Source organism: Anabrus simplex, chromosome 3 (genome assembly GCF_040414725.1).
Source record: "Anabrus simplex isolate iqAnaSimp1 chromosome 3, ASM4041472v1, whole genome shotgun sequence".
Classification (NCBI taxonomy): domain Eukaryota; kingdom Metazoa; phylum Arthropoda; class Insecta; order Orthoptera; family Tettigoniidae; genus Anabrus; species Anabrus simplex.
In genome coordinates this window covers 169,011,315-169,029,523 of record NC_090267.1, presented here as the reverse complement: position 1 = coordinate 169,029,523, position 18,209 = coordinate 169,011,315, and the positions used below count along the sequence as shown (strand labels likewise).

Here is an 18,209-nt window from a genome sequence, read left to right as displayed (position 1 = left end):
GAGCTCGGTAAATTCGCAATTAGTGTATTTTATAAACAACTGTGGCTGAAATAATACGTTCGTACCTTCCTTGGTTACCGCTCGACATAGATCTGAATTGTTTCAATAGAAACAAGCTTTTATGAACACGGGTAATTTATTTACTTAGCCTGTACCAAATATTTGTCAGAGAGGTAATTTCTTGGCATTAGTGCGTAGAATTACCTTTTAATAATAACAACATATCTACAGAGTTGGAGTATTCACGTAGTCAAAGTTGTGGTAGTTTTGAATTACTTGCAGAAGACCTCGAACCGCTCGAAAACTGCTTAGAATACAGATCATTCATCACAATTGCTTAGCAATTGCTTGCTAACGCCATTAGACTGTGACATGATGTATCTGCACTGACAAGTACAGCTACAGTACGAGTATGTCTCTTGGAGTGTTCGGCTGACGATTACGGCGTAAACTGTGTACATTGGCATCATGAGGAGAATTAATCCCATGAATGTTATCAAAATATTAGAGACTTATTTTCGACGTGTTGAATATGGAAACGCATTTGGAGTCGAGGATATGGAGTTTGTGAATATGTTATTTAGCATAATAAGGCATAAATATAATTGGGATGAAACAGAAATGTATTAAGTTACATTGGATAGTGTAACGGTTCAAATCCCGTTACAAGGTGATATATGTATTTTTATTATTGTATGATTTTATCTGTATTTTATTATTATTATTATTATTATTATTATTATTATTATTATTATTATGTCAGTATTATTATTATTTTATCTGTGATATTGTACTATTATTGTAATTATCCGTTTTATTCAATTTTGCAATTGCCTGTTGCTTGCAAGATTGCACTTAGATGTATACATATATACGTATGTGTAGTATAACACTCAATACCTGTACAGTGAGAATTGTTGTATACATCAGAGATTGGAAGTGACGTTGTTATATTGCGACACCACTGGCGATTCTGCCAAGTCATCGCCGCGCCTTGGCTATGTCATCGTATTTATTTAGATATGCGCGCATCGACTCAATCGCCGCGGGGCTATTTCACCACTGTATGTAATATCTGTCGCGTAGGTGGGAGTATGTCATTGTTATTTCTGGAGATTACGTAGTTGTGTCAACCAAAGTCTATAAGGTGGGTGCACATTGTAGCGTCAGTCATTACTTATACGGATGCAGTACAGTGAAGTAGTCTACTAGATCAAGAGGCCTTAGGTGGTCAGCCAACGAGTGTGAACGAGAGATGGAGAAGACTCAGTGAGCCATTAATTATTGGTCATTGAGAGAGTGAGACCAAATGGTTGGTCGGTCACTTAGTGGAAGACGCGGACGCAAGGCTTACCAAGGAGTCAGAGAGGGCAACCCTGGACCTGCCAAGAGGTCATACCATATTGACTTACAAAGAAGTCAGATGATATGGAGAAGAAGCAGTCGCAAGGATGTATCACCACGTTAGGCGTGACACATCTACAGTAAACACCAGAGCAATGGATTACGTCGTAATTACACTCAAAGTGTTAAAGGTACAGTCAAGTGAATCAGTGAGGGAAATATTTCGTATAAATTGTTAAATGTCCGGTCAAGAAGAATTCAAATTCATGCCTAGTTTCTGTCAGTTGCAATGTCATAATTTCATATTCTCATCTGTTTTATCGCAACAAGACTCACTATTTTTTGATATATTATTTAAAGAATATATATTGTTCTATCAAACGAATTCATAGTTTCATTTCTTTGACAGTAAAATCTCTTAACCTCAAAATTAATGGGGAAACCGAACGCCAATCTCCTTTTCCCAGAACTTATATGGTATGTTGTCAAAAGTAAGCTTATTACCCCACACCCTAGAGATGGTCAAGAGTCTCATTCTATTATTGCTGTACTGAGTGACAGCTGGCGCCCTTCAAATAACGTATGTGTAAGTAAGAAGGTAACAAGTAAGTGTGAGTACAAGGTTCGACGAGTGTGTATTTTATTTAATGAATGTTAATTTTCAGATTTCCATATTAAATGTAGTTTTATATATGTTTGTAAATTTAGTAAAACAGTTAGGAAAATCTCAATGTGGCGCCCAACGTGGGGCTCGAATAAATTCAGAATTTGTTCTGAATGACAGCATATCATAGGTTCATTTGGGAAGAGTATGCACATTTCAGCCAACGGAATTATTACCGGTAAATTTCAGGACTATAATTTTGTGATATATATTTGTATTTTGGGGATATGTCAAGGGATTTGAAGAGGGAAATTAATTTGAGATCACGTACTATCAATAGTGAACCAAAGATGGACAAGGAAGACAATAACAAGTCATGTGACGACGAGGTCATTGCTTCGGCGGACATCCAAGGTGAAATTCAGAGTAGGGAGCAGGTGAATACGATGGAAGGTTCTGGGATAATTCAGGAAAGTGCAGAAATTGAGAAGCACACTGAAACCCAAAAGGAAATCGTGGGGGGAATGAACCAAGATTTTCTAAATTTGCTGATGGCCAAATTTACCGAGATCAGTAATGAAAATCAGAAACGTATGGAGGAAAAGATTGATACTAATAGTGAAAATAATAAGAAAGAGATGAAAGAATTTTTTAGTAGTAGTAGTAGTGAAAATAATAAAGAGATAAAAGAATTAATTAATACTAATAATGAAAATTGTAAGAAACTGATTGAAAATAGTAAGGAAGAGATGAAAGAGATGAAAGAATTATTTAGTAGTAGTAGTGAAAATAATAAGAAAGAGATGAAAGAATTAATTAGTACTAATAATGAAAATTGTAATAAACAGATTAACTCTCTAAGTAATAAAATGGAAGAGTTAATTGGCAGTAATAAAGAAAATTTTAAAGTGACCAATGAGAAAATAGATGGGTTAAGTGAATCACTAAATTCTAAAATAGATACTAAGATAGTAGAGGTAACTAGTCAAATATCTAAGTTAGAAAATAAGGTACATAAAGAGTGTGTTGACCTTAGAGGTGAAATGGAGTTGAATCGGAGCGATCTTCATACTCAAATTGAACATGTCAAAGGAACTTGTACAGAGAATATCTTAGAGTTAAGTAATAAGATTTCGAGTAATCGGGAAGAAATTCATGAGGTAGTCGAGAAAAGACTGGATAAAATTTACAATGCAGTTAGGGAAGATACGAGGGAACAGATTAGTAGAATTGAACAAATTGAAAGCAAACTTGTAGAGGTCACTGAACTACGGAACGAACAGGAAATGCTATCACAGCAGGTGAGAGAGAGAGAGGAAGAATTGCAGGAAGACGTGAGAATAGTGGAAGAGAATTCTGAGAGTGTAGCGGAAGAAGAAGAAGAAGAAGAAGAAATTTTGAGTTGCCAGGAAGTAATACGGCAGGAAGGTAGAGGTGAGACGGCGGGAGAAGTGGTAATAGCGAGTGGTTTGTTCAGTAGGGATTGTGATTTAACCAAGTTTTCTGGAAAACAGTTCAGTACTACAGAATTTGTAAAAGTAGTCGAGAAAAGATTTGCAAGTAAGGTGAGGAATAATGTTATTGAATGGGAATACGTGTTGGAGATTTTGTCTAATGTTTTGGTCGGTGAAAGTAAAATATGGTTTCGTGTATACTGGAATAATATGTCTAATTTAGGAGAATTTAAAGACAAGTTCATTGATAGGCTTTGGGAGGAATGTGTGCTAGGGCGCGCGCGTGAGAGAGAACGCATGATGTCTGGGGAAAGTAGTATAGCAGAGAGAAAGGGAAAAATGTTAGCCGTGTATCAGAGGAGAGGGGGTGATCATGATCCGCAGAGGATTAATAGTTGTGTTGATGGTGATAGTGGTCAGAAGAGTAACGGGAGAGAATCGGAAGATGGGAGGCGTATGGATCTGAGTTGTGAGAGAGAGGATCAGAAGAGTAATCAGAGAGAATCGGAAGATGGGAGGCGTATGTATTTGAGTTATGAGAGAGAAGGTCAGAAGAGTAACCAGAGAGAATCGGAAGATGGGAGGCGTATGGATTTGAGTTGTGAGAGAGAGGATCAGAAGAGTAATCAGAGAGAATCGGAAGATGGGAGGCGTATGTATTTGAGTTATGAGAGAAAATGTCAGAAGAGTAATCAGAGAAAATCGGAAGATGGGAGGCGTACGGGTTTGAGTTATCAGAGAGACTATGATAGTCTTAATATGAATGTTATCAAGGTGTCGTTATCGAGCCAGAGTATTTCAGATTCACAGGGAATCGGGTAAGTTAAGTGGACAGGCCGAAGGTAGAAGATGAATAGGTATATAGTATAAGTAGTTATGTAGTGAAAGTAGATTTAAGAGTATAGTGTGATTGTGACCTAAGTAATGTTAAGTGAGATATTTAAGTAATGACGTAGTCGTAGATAATGAAGTAATTAATAGTAGTAGTAAGGTAGACGTAAGAAGTGTTCTGTTAAGTGATGTAAGTACTTGTAATGCCGAGAATATGACGTAAGTAGTGAGGTAGTAACTCCGATGATGGAAATTGTGATATAATGAAGGTACTATTAGATATTATAACAGCCGTTGGGTGAGTCAAAGTGAGTAAATAAAATGACAGCGGTACCGATCATAAGTAAAGATAATTGTAAGTTTCAGACTATGCCTTGTTTGTACCAAAGCTTGTGTATTCAGTTGTTTTAGGAGCTGACTTGGTTGCAAATCATGGAAGTAGAGTAGACTTTGATTTAGGTAGTGTGTGTCTGTTCTATGAGGAAACTAGCAAAGAAGTGCGTGTTAATTATGATGGTCTGAGGTAAGTGTGTTGGTGACGTGTGTTCTTTGAAATATATGAGAGGTAAGTGAAGTTGTTCCTAGTGAGAGGAAATGTTGTTGGGTGTGTTACGTGCCTGTACGACCAGTATCCGAGGGATAGTCGGTATGAGGCAGTGACGTGAGGTAATTTGAGTGAATTACAGGAGGAGTAATTTATTGTGTTCGATGTTAGGTAAGCATCGAGATGTATTTAGTGGTTAAGTGAGGAACACGTATATGAACATAAATTTATAGTAGATGACCATTCATCATTTGTGGGAGGTAAGTACCCCAGTCAACTTAAAAATGCTAGTGACGTCTAGGAACAAATAAACATTATGCTGGATTACGGAATAATTGAACCATCTTGTAGCCATTGTATTGACTCTTTAATTATTGTTGCCAAGAAGGATGTGATTTATTGAGAGATGTAAGTTAATAAGGGCAAAATTGAGTCGTTTGAGTGACAGAGTGCTACTCAGAGTTCCATTTCATCATCTGCAGAGGCGGGAAATATGTTGAAGTTATTATTTTGTATCAGGGGTATTTCACTATTGTGAACCGTATCGGGAAGTGTGCATATTCTTATAAATTCAGGAAGGGGATATTGTCGGTATTTATAGTATTATATAACTTAAAGAAGTATTTCACGTGAGATTTGTTGAAATAAGAGTAAGATGATTAAATTTTGTGAGAAACTGGCAAAATAAAACTAACATCTACGATATGCGTGTGAACCAAGTGTCGTATTGGTGTATTGGAAGAATAAGTGCTACATTGTCATGTTCTGTATGGCAAAAGGCGGAGAACAGGACATTGGACAGTTATCTACGATAACAATATGCGAGAAAAGTTCTCATATAAGTGAATTTTCACAAAATATTTTGATATGTTAAAAAAAAAAGGAGAAGAATGTTGTATATTGATTGAAATTATTTGTGTGTGTTAAATTAAGGGCTATGCTCTTGTGTATTGTATGAGAATGGGACACTGAACAGTTATCTACGATGGCAATGTGCGAGAAGAATTCTCATATATGTGATGTATTATAAAATGTATGGATGCTGAAAAAGAAAATTGTTGTTGTATACTCATTTAAAGTGTTTATCTGTGTCAGTGTTATATATATAATTTTGTTCATAAATCAATCGATTCTTTGTTCTTCGATTTATTTATGAGGGAGGCGAATTGTAACGGTTCAAATCCCGTTACAAGGTGATATATGTATTTTTATTATTGTATGATTTTATCTGTATTTTATTATTATTATTATTATTATTATTATCATTATTATTATGTCAGTATTATTATTATTTTATCTGTGATATTGTACTATTATTGTAATTATCCGTTTTATTCAATTTTGCAATTGCCTGTTGCTTGCAAGATTGCACTTAGATGTATACATATATACGTATGTGTAGTATAACACTCAATACCTGTACAGTGAGAATTGTTGTATACATCAGAGATTGGAAGTGACGTTGTTATATTGCGACACCACTGGCGATTCTGCCAAGTCATCGCCGCGCCTTGGCTATGTCATCGTATTTATTTAGATATGCGCGCATCGACTCAATCGCCGCGGGGCTATTTCACCACTGTATGTAATATCTGTCGCGTAGGTGGGAGTATGTCATTGTTATTTCTGGAGATTACGTAGTTGTGTCAACCAAAGTCTATAAGGTGGGTGCACATTGTAGCGTCAGTCATTACTTATACGGATGCAGTACAGTGAAGTAGTCTACTAGATCAAGAGGCCTTAGGTGGTCAGCCAACGAGTGTGAACGAGAGATGGAGAAGACTCAGTGAGCCATTAATTATTGGTCATTGAGAGAGTGAGACCAAATGGTTGGTCCGTCACTTAGTGGAAGACGCGGACGCAAGGCTTACCAAGGAGTCAGAGAGGGCAACCCTGGACCTGCCAAGAGGTCATACCATATTGACTTACAAAGAAGTCAGATGATATGGAGAAGAAGCAGTCGCAAGGATGTATCACCACGTTAGGCGTGACACATCTACAGTAAACACCAGAGCAATGGATTACGTCGTAATTACACTCAAAGTGTTAAAGGTACAGTCAAGTGAATCAGTGAGGGAAATATTTCGTATAAATTGTTAAATGTCCGGTCAAGAAGAATTCAAATTCATGCCTAGTTTCTGTCAGTTGCAATGTCATAATTTCATATTCTCATCTGTTTTATCGCAACAAGACTCACTATTTTTTGATATATTATTTAAAGAATATATATTGTTCTATCAAACGAATTCATAGTTTCATTTCTTTGACAGTAAAATCTCTTAACCTCAAAATTAATGGGGAAACCGAACGCCAATCTCCTTTTCCCAGAACTTATATGGTATGTTGTCAAAAGTAAGCTTATTACCCCACACCCTAGAGATGGTCAAGAGTCTCATTCTATTATTGCTGTACTGAGTGACAGCTGGCGCCCTTCAAATAACGTATGTGTAAGTAAGAAGGTAACAAGTAAGTGTGAGTACAAGGTTCGACGAGTGTGTATTTTATTTAATGAATGTTAATTTTCAGATTTCCATATTAAATGTAGTTTTATATATGTTTGTAAATTTAGTAAAACAGTTAGGAAAATCTCAATGTTTTTTTTTTTCGTTTGATAGGCCAAAGTACGAATATAACAAGCAGATTAGAGCAGATGAGGGTTGTAGTAGTTATGTAGAAATGAAAAGGTTAGCACAGGATAGGGTGTTATGGAGAGCTGCATCAAACCAGTATGTGGACTGATGACTTAAACAACAACAACAACAACATTAATACTTATCTGTACGTTTTAAAATCTAAATATATACAGTGTGGAATTTTTATAAATTGAGAATCTCTGAACATTAATCAACGTTCAAATTTTTCTTTGTAACAATTACGGAAAATAATAATAATAATAATAATAATAATAATAATAATAATAATAATAATAATAATAATAATAATAATTTTGACTCGGTTGTACTCAACCAGATGGCGGAATAAACCAGATCTCTGATAGGCGATTTATGGCTGAGTATTTAGTTTTAGTTTTATAGGCTAAACAACAAATGTGTCACCAGAGACAAGTACGACAAAGGGTATCGAATGGATTTCTTTCTGTTCTTCGATATCAGACTACCTCTGCCATGTGTTATCCCAGGATTTTCGAATTTCTACCACTGATCAAAAAGAGGAAGCTAAGAATTATGATAAAAGAAAAAATGTCAGTGAATCTCTATTGTTTGTTACATTTACAGGGAAACCTTTGAAAATGCTCAGCGCCTTTTCTCTTCGCAAGAACATCCGCACCTTACTGAGCACCAACTCCAGTTCAGACGATATCAAATCTATACATGGTGTAAGAGCATTGAATGCAGTGGCCCTGCTCATCTTTCATAAAAAAGTTGCTTCCATGTTTAATCCATACATCAACAGGACTTCAACGACAGAGGTAAGTACAACCTAGTTATTCTCCAAGAATATATATTACCAATGAAGTAACTTTCTGTACACATATTCCATCACACGACACAAGACTGATCCGACTTTCAAAGGATGACACACAGAGCAGCACTCAGAGACTGAAGAAAAAAATATAATGGAGGATATGACTTTGCGAACCTCTAACTAAACACATATAAAAACATCAACATACTACTGAAAATTCCTCCCAACAACTCTTTAGAACACGTCTTTTTAGGAGGTTCTACTTGGTCAAAAGCGATACACGGAAAGCGTTATCGACAATCGCACAGCTCATGCGTATATTCTGCCCTGATCATACCGTATGCTGCAAATATGGCGATCTCCAAAGTGTCGTTGCAGAAGGTTAAGTGATTCCTCCGCGGTGTGGACTGCAACTCCATCTTGCTGCATCTATTGTCGTTGGAGGGTTAAATTTCTGGCGCGACAAAAAACAGCGCAAGTCTCGCATGAATGAGGTAATAATGAGTTCTCTGTAGAATACCTGGTCTATTTTAGAATTCGGTGCAGCAACCTTGACGAAATAAGAAACGAATATTTATTGACCGGATTCGGCGCACCAAATCGTAACCCACGCACTGTGTAATTGTTTGTACTGTATATAACATCAGGCCATTTAATCGAAATTTTTGTTGGTTGATGTAGCCACGAAAGTGAAGATTTTAATCTGAAAACCATATGTTACAGAAGAAATCTGGAACCTTATACGTCATGGAAAACACTCGGCTGCAATACAGTAATCAGGCTAGCTCATCTCATTCTGATAGAAACTGAGTTTCAGCTATGTTTGTCGTAGACTACGATTTTGGGGCAGTAACACCTGTTAGAGAAGTCGTCCATGATTCTGGTTTGAGTCGATAGTTCGTAGGTGCCCTGTTGCCCCCTTTCGTTTTCATAAGACCGATCCCGGATGGTGGAACTTGTGTTATTATGAAATGACTCCCCGTACTGTTATTAAACTCGGCCCATTCTCACGCCCCTCTCCGTATGACCGGAAATAATGTTCCACGATAAACACCTATGTTGCGGGAATCCTGATTGCAGAAACCAACACAACACTGAGTTCACGATATCGTAGTTGCTGTGCCAAAACTGCGAGAGTGTGACAGTGCTCTTCTTATCCATTTTATCCCTTAAACCTACAGAACTAACACTACTCTAAAACAATAAGCAAACTCCACATTGTCTCCAGAACTAATATAATTATTATTTAAGAATTACGAAGTACAGTTTGCATTATGCATTTAGTAAAGAATATTTCAAACCACCTACGTGGATCACCTTCTACGTTCGACGCAGGTCCTATTATGTTCATATTTGGGTATTTTCCTGTGTTTGAATCAGCTGGTTTCCATATATGCCCATGCTTACCAAAGAGTGTATCCAGATCACAGTCAACAAAAAAACTGTTCTAGAGGTTCAGAGTCTGAAGCTGAGCTGTTTGAAGTTAATCTCATCCTAGTTCCTTTTTGAGATTTCCCTTTCGATGGCTGGTCAATTTAAATTTCAACAGAAGCTTGTGAATCTGGATCACAGTCGAGATTACCTTAGAACCACCGGAATACTTCGGATCGTCATCGGAGATTCTTTGTGCTCAGATTCAGGATTCGCTCCTCACACATGCATTACAGGCCGTACTGTAGCTCAGATGACGTCACGCTTTGTGTGGAACTTGGAGGCGATACGCGTCCGTTCCGCTTGAATAATACACTCATTTAAATTACTTAAGAAACCGTTAACACCTTATAAAACCAAAAATTATTCATAAATATCTGTTCGTCCTGACATACAATGCATATCCTTCCCCGTAACGTTCTATTGCTTGCGTATGTCCGTTCGTTTCCGTGAGTACAGGCTAACACTTTGAGACATATTCTTGCGATTTCTATCCACTTTCTGGTCAACTCGAACGTTCACATCATACACACTAATAGAAAACAAGCAACCAATTACCAATACAATTTACTACAAATGTAAATTATATCTGTACCACCAGTTCAGTAGGCTACCTACAAGAAATATTACGAGTAAGCTAACCTGCAACAATAACAAAACATTTACTGTCACTGTCATGAAATTCAGTTACTGTTTAAAAATAGGTAGATTTTTAACAGCAAATAATTCCTATATAATTATTTTTATATTCAATTTTCGTGGAATGACCTTGTTCCATTGCCTATGTTATAAAATTTGATAGGAAAAATCTGAGCAAATGTTATTTCACAATACATTTCTACCTAAAATGGTAAAATGCATAAATTGGACTTGAATTTTCAGATACACCGAATTCAAATAAGCCGTAAGTCTGATTACATAAAAATATATCTAATGTTACCCATGTTTTTGACATAATAAGAAATGATAACTCACCATCTGGGCGAGACAATCTTATTTCCTTCAGGATTTAGTCTTCAGGAAATTGGTTGATACACACTACTCTGTGGTGATTAACTATTAATTTCTCCCTAGAAATAGCCTTCTTCTATAACCTAACTCTTTCTTTATCAGAAGGAAACACAAATACTGGAGTGTACTCTGCTCGTTTATAATTAACTTTGCAGCCAGGCACACAGCAACTCTTAGCATGTTGATTTTTCTCACTGATAATATTAATTCAGTTCAGTGTGTATATACACATTGTGGTTGATAATAAAACGCTGAATGCACTAACTCAATTAATTATACACCATGGATACAACATTACACACATTAACTACAAAATTAAAACACTGCACAACGATGTTCTTAACCTATAGCCTCATATGAATACACACTCACACGAAGTTTTCTTAACTAATTGAGGACTTTTCACTTAATAATGCAGTCGATAATGACTCGGTCTGATATATATCTGAGTAAACATGCGGCCAACATTAACAATTTTAATAAAACAGCGAAGAATTCACATGTAACTCAACTAACTAACGTGCTAAATTTACGCCTAACGATCAGCTGATTGCTTTCCCGCGGTTGCTACGGTACGGCCTGTGCTTCACGAAGGCAGTGGCACTGCATGGAGGTGGTCTGTTGGGGGACACGCGGCAAGGAACAGAGCGCAGTTATGTGACACATACACACTAATTTTACGTATGTTAATATTCTAGGATTAAGACTGGTCACGCCTCCCAGCCACATGTTGACATTTAGTCCTTCAGAACAATTTTCGTTGATTTCATTTTCACATGCGCGTGTGTAAAGGAAAATGAACCTTGCTGTACCGTACTGTAGGAATGTATGTTTGCATGACACTTACCCACTCCTAGAGTATGATGGGATATCTCCGTACTACTGAGAACAACAATAGGAACATGTAACTAATACGGTTCTCTACAAAAGAGTATGCATTTTATATATTTAAAGAAACAATATAGATTATGCTAGTTTGGGCTTTCTAAAAGACTCGTCAATAATTAATTAACTCTCATTAATTAAAAATTTTGCTGAGTTTGTCACTAGTTGACCACTTTGAACTTACTAAAACACACACATCTTAGGCGCTGTACAAAAGGCATATCGCATTTTCCTCATGCCTTTCATTCCTTGTTGTTTAGTTCTTCGCCTTACCTTGGTCTGTGATTGGAAGGACGTCAGTAATCTACACAGACACGTTCTTGCTCATCAGTGGCCTGCTTACGTCTTACATATTTATTAAAGAACTGGAACGGAAAGGGAAACTTGACATCAAGGATAAAATCATTTCACGAATCATAAGGTAAGGTATTATCTATTACCATTTGTAGGTCTAGAAGGAATAAGCACGTTTGTCTGTCTCATTTCCTGTGGAGCGTAGTGATCAGTCGTTGTTCACAGTATATAACATTTTTATACTATTATACTTTCTTCAGATTTCTTTGCCCTCGAGGGGTCCTAGACGGGTTTCATTCAAGATTAATTGCTATAAATTTTAACGTAGTCTCATTATCATTGAAAGAATACATCCAGGGTTTACAGCCAACATTTTTGTTATTTGTCCTTTTATTCACTGCCCCTCAAATACACTGTATCTTTTAGATCGCGTTTAGATTCCTCAAGATGTTCAATGTTTCAATCCATTCTAGCATACTTGTTCTAACAAAGAACTGGAATTTTCTGCTCTGTATGCATATCAGTGTAGTAATCCGTTGAATATTAACGAGAAATTGGAAGAGCTATTTGTAGAAGAATATAAACATAAGGTGATAATTATGATATTTTGTTTTATTCAGTGAAGAAGAGCTATCATTGATCAAGAAATTCACCCCTACTTCAGTTTATTTAACTCTTATGTATATAAATCTGTCCCCATCTTACGCCCATGAACCTATAAATGCCTAGTATGTCTGAAAAATATATCATTCAGGAAAGATTACTTCAAGTCAATCTTCATGAGCTTTACAGTTTTCAGGGGGATGACTAGCCGAGTGATTCGTTAACTCGATAGGATGTAGACTGGATTCCCCATCTAGAGAACAAAACATTTAAAAATGAGACTTCTACATGGCTCTGAGCTTCAGTCACCCATCACCAGAAATGAGCACCATACCAGGTTAAATCCTGGGTACCGAGGTTACAGATAGTGGAAATCTTTACCTTTACCTCCCTCTCTTCCATGGGTTTTCTTGGTCTGTAGATTGATGACTTTACTTTGCTATTCCTTTTCCCTACCTTTTACTGCAAATACCACCTTTGAGAATTGCCAATCTAGTTACTAAACAAAAAACTTCATAGCAATTAGATAAAATTTCAAAAGGAAACATGAATGATAGAAGAAACACGCCACCCATAGACCTACGATGAAAGAGGTAATAAAATAGTTCAACCGACTTAATCCGGGGGGGGGGGATGTCAGCATTGTAGAATTCTGATATGTTAGTGCGGGGTATATTCACAGATCTGTTAACATACATGAGTAGTTCTAAGGCATTTAAACTCGGTTAAAATTGAATGAAATATGGATTACTATCTCACTCTCGCCCATGTTCTAAGCGTTTTCTCATTGCTTCTTCTGTTCGGCTCCCTGTAAAACATAACGTACAGGATTTGGTACTTTATTTTGCAATTCTACTACCATTCCTTAAAAATACACGCACTTCTACCGGCCCTGCATAGTAACAGACATTCGAGAATATCTTCAGTAACAAGCCAATGAATTTCTAAACACACATCTTTGGGTGTTACACTTCATTTGACGTTAACCCAGATAACCCTGACGTCCTTCCAGAAGTATGAATGGGTAGTATGATTTCAACACCATCTAGCGGTAAACACAATTAGTTTGTGGCGCGAATTACTTCGTTTACAGGACGATCCGTATCCTCTCATCAGTTAACAATCGGCTTCATTACAAGGCAGAGTGTTTCTTAAGTGAAATAACGTTCAAAGTGAAGCAGTGTTTTTGCAATGGAAGAACTGACTGATGTCATTGTAGAAGTGTGAGTATTATTTACCTAGATATTTTCAGATCATTCAAAACATAGTTTGATACTATACTAGATATGTCGTTTTGAGATGAGCCTTTAGGGGGCTTCATCAGTGCTACCGGGCGAGTTGGCCGTGCGCGTAGAGGCGCGCGGCTGTGAGCTTGCATCCGGGAGATAGTAGGTTCGAATCCCACTATCGGCAGCCCTGAAAATGGTTTTCCGTGGTTTCCCATTTTCACACCAGGCAAATGCTGGGGCTGTACCTTAATTAAGGCCACGGCCGCTTCCTTCCAACTCCTAGGCCTTTCCTATCCCATCGTCGCCATAAGACCTATCTGTGTCGGCGCAACGTAAAGCCCCTAGTAAAAAAAAAAAAAAACATCAGTGCTCGCCTACATAATTATGACCTAAAGTTGCGTATCCTTCCTGAAGGACATCAGGGAAATACAGTTACTTTTGTTTCAGGAAAGCCCTTACTCTGAACGAACTATTAGGGATTCTCGAAGGGAATGCAGTTCCCGACACTGAGTCACTTAACATAATAACTTTCCCTCCTGTTGTAGATCTCATGATGAAGACACAGGAGCAGAATATTTCCCTACAATTTAGCACCTTCCAGGTTCACAGTTGCAATCAGAGTTATAGCAGCAACTAACTTTGACCCACTGAACCCTTTTGAGAATAAGGTTCTCCGCTTTTCACGTGTGCAAAGATGAATTATCTCAGTGACACAACCGCATTTGTTTTCACGTTACAACAAAGAAATGGGTGGGATCGATCGGGCTGATGAGAATATTTCACTCTACAAGGTGTCGATCAGTGGAAAGAAATGGTATTTCCCCCTGATAGCACACATGATAGATTTAGCAAAACAAAATGCCTGGAAATTCTATCGGAAACACGGTGGAAAACTAGATCATTTGAATTTTAGAAAACGTGTGGACACATCTATTTTTAAATCCAATAAAAGAGTGATTTCTGGTAAAGGTAAAGTGAGGCCATCTAAGAAACGTAAAGTGGATGCACGTTTTTACGGAGTGGAGCATTACGTGGCAGATCTTTCAATTGACACTCACACTAAGAAAAAAAAAAAAGAAAAAAAAAAGCAGCTTCATTGAAAACATTGCTCAAAGAAGTGTACTACAATGTGTATCAAATGTAACTATGCTTTGCACGTTTCATGCATTGTACCATTCCACACAAAGGTGTAATGCTTAGAAAATGATATGTGATGAGAAATAAATTACTTCAGTAATGAAAAATTAATAAATAAATGAATGTTCTGGAAACGGTTAAAATTTATTTCAACAGTAGTGGATGATATAGTAAATAGTGTATTTCCTTGACGTCCTTTTGGAAGGATGCTCAGAGAGTAGGTATCCCTGACGTCCTTCTGGAAGGATGCTCAATTTCCGGCATACTAAGCAAAGAATTTCGGTAAACCTTTTTCTTTCGCTTCATTTACAACCTTAATGATAGATTTTCATGGAAAAGTTCCTCATTACAAACAAAAAATAATTCAGGGTTATCTGGGTTAAAGTATGATACCTCCAAACAGACCTTCACCATGTCGTGGGTAAAGCAGCTTATGAAACAGCCTTGACAACACAGCAGGCTACTCCTTTGGTTACTGGCTGCAGCTCGAGACGCTTAAGGCTTAACGTTCACTAAACCGACTATCGAAAAGAGGTAACCCAAGACTGGTGGTAGCCCACGTCTTGATCCCAACATACGCCACTGGCTTTTAGTTATTTTTGTTTCTGCCTCCGTGGATCACTGCTAGTTTCCTATTCATGATTCCAGTTTTGCTGCATTAGATCTTGGCTGTGATACCGTGATCTTTGATGGACAGTCAAAATTCTTGGCATTCCTTATCATTGTTCTTGGAATGTTAAAGAACTCTATTGGCGTGCTCAGTATTATTGGACAAACTAAATTAACTCAGCTAAACGAACCGTCCAGTAGAATTAAACTTTCATTGCTATGTAGGTAGCAGCACAATCAGTGTGTCAAAACTGCCATCCGGATGGCATGACTTGTCGGTAGCTGAGGCCATGCGATTTTCATTTATGTTTAGTTATTTTTTAATATTATTCGTAACAGCATTGTAACAGCAACTGGTCTTGGAAGAACCGTACACTGAGCGGAATGGCTACGGCTTAAAAGCTCTGTAGTCGGGAGGCGGTGTGTTTAAATCCCCACTACGGGCTCTCCTGCGAATAGTTTTCTGTGGTTTCCTATTCGCAGGGGCTGCCTGGCCAAGGCGGTAAAGGCGTGCTCGGTTTGCCCGGAAGGACGTGGGGTTCGAATCCCCGTCAGGAAGTTGTAAAAATTAAGAAACGAGATTTCCACTTCCGGAGGTGCATATGGCCCTGAGGTTCACTCAGCCTACACCAAAAATGAGTACCAGGTTAATTCCTGGGGGCAAAGGCGGCCGGCCATAGAGCTAACCACTCTACCCCATCACGTGTCGAGATTAACAATGGTGGGAGCCTTTACCTTCCACTCCTCCAAGGGCCTTCATGGCCTGTACGGAGGTGACTTTGCTTTGCTTTGCTTTCCCATTCGCACTTCCAGGCAAATTCCGGACCATTTCCTATTTATAGGCCACAACCGATCCATTCTCCTTTGTCCTTTACTGCGCTTAAGATTCCACATCTCCTGGCCAAAGAGAGGGCGTTGCCCTCTAAGTGGTCCGTCGTACTACTTCAGGGTACAGGATGAAAGGAATAAAGTATTACTGTAGATGGAACTGCGAGCTGTCAGTAGCACGAACAATTGCTGTATTACACCTTTATTTATTTTTTAAAATTTGCTTTACGTCGCACCGACACAGATAGGGCTTATGGCGACGATGGGATAGGAAAGGCCTAAGAAGTGGAAGGAAGCGGCCGTAGCCTTAATTAAAGTACAGCCCCGGCATTTGCCTGGTTGCCTTGTGTGAAAATGGGAAACCACGGAAACCATCTTCAGGGCTGCCGACAGTGGGGCTCGAACCCACTATCTCCCGATTACTGGATACTGGCCACCCTTAAGGAGCCCATTCACAGTCGAGCGGGTTGGCGAGCGGGTTCGTGACCTTGGTCGCACTGACCGGCTCGAAGGTTTATAGGGGGTTGTTGAGGGTTGTTGAGGGTTGGGCTCGAGGTTGGGTCCGTGTTGGCAGTTCGACAGCTAAGCCGGCGAACCCGACTGGTTCGCCAACCCGTCAGTGTGTGTATGTCCACTACCTGACCGGCTCACTGTGGTTTCGTCTGTAGCTTAATTTGGTTTCTGTGTGAGTTAATTAGGCCTACCTCGAATAACAATGACTTTTGAGGAGAATAAGCAGTTCCGGGAAGAATTTATTGAAATGTACCGGGCGAGTCCTGGAGCTTTCCCATCCTTGCGTCACGCAATACCTTCCATGTGTTAGTGCGACATTCAAACACTAATAATAATAACAATAACAACAAGAAAATCGTTGTTTATCTCTCAACCATTCCTTCATCCACACACGTTTCTTCTTCTTTTCTTCATCAATGCACAAAATGCTGCAATAGCTACAGCCACTTTGGAATGTTTTCGTTGGGCCATAACAAAAACATTTTTTTTTTTTTGCTAGTGGCTTTACGTCGCACCGACACAGCTAGGTCTTATGGCGACGATGGGATAGGAAAGGCCTGGGAGTTGGAAGGAAGAGGCAGTGGCCTTAATTAAGGTACAGTCACAGCATTTGCCTCGTGTGGAAATGGGAAACCAAGAAAAACCATCTTCAGGGCTGCCGACAGTGGGATTCGAACCCACTATCTCTATAACAAAAACTAGGCAATGCACATACTATTTGCAATACAGACTGGCGGACTGGTCCGCCAACGGGTTCGCCAGTGTATGGTCACCGTCGAGCCAGTCGGGTTCGGGGTGTGGGTTTTATACACGGACGGGCTCGCCAACCGGCTCGACTGTGAATGGACCCCTTAAGCGACTGCAGCTATCGAGCTCGGTCATAAATTTGTAATGCACAGTGCACACAAATTTAATTAGACTCAAACTGACATGATGTAAAAGTACATGTAATCATTATTTATTTATTTCTACTAAAATCTTATATTTTAGGATTCAAAAACATCCATATGTGTCCCCCCATGGTCTCTGCATTGCTGTATACGCCGCCATGTTCTGATGTTCATATTAAGCAACATCCTTGAGGTCATGCTCTGGAAAGCTTCGCACACCGCATTTTTTTAGGTCGTCATTTCCAACATACTGCTGATTCCTCACCTGTTCCTTGATGTAATCCCAGAGTGCGTTATCGGATGTTGTTATATCAGGGCTCTTTGATGGCCATGGAAGAGGAGCTGGATCATTGTCCGATCCTCGACCGATCCAGCGATTCCCAAAGACTGCGTTCAGACATTGTCGAACAACCACTGCGAAGTGAGCCGGCGCCCCATCGTGTTGAAACCAAACAACGTCTAAGATTCCCACATTTTGCAGCTGCGGGATGAGCCAGTCATTAATCATCTGGGGGTAACTGTTCTGATTAACAGAACGATAAAATAAAATATGAGTCAAACAGATTCATTTGTGTC

General features: G+C 38.7%; 1 protein-coding gene across 1 annotated transcript in view; it reads left to right on the top strand.

Moving 5' to 3' along the window:
- Window positions 1–18,209, top strand: part of LOC136866715 (nose resistant to fluoxetine protein 6-like) — a 210,098-nt gene that overhangs the window by 63,176 nt on the left and 128,713 nt on the right. The window contains exons 5-6 of the mRNA XM_068226819.1: window positions 8,014–8,207; window positions 11,791–11,951. Coding sequence (XP_068082920.1) covers window positions 8,014–8,207; window positions 11,791–11,951 — 355 coding nt within the window. The remainder of the gene's footprint in view (window positions 1–8,013; window positions 8,208–11,790; window positions 11,952–18,209) is intronic.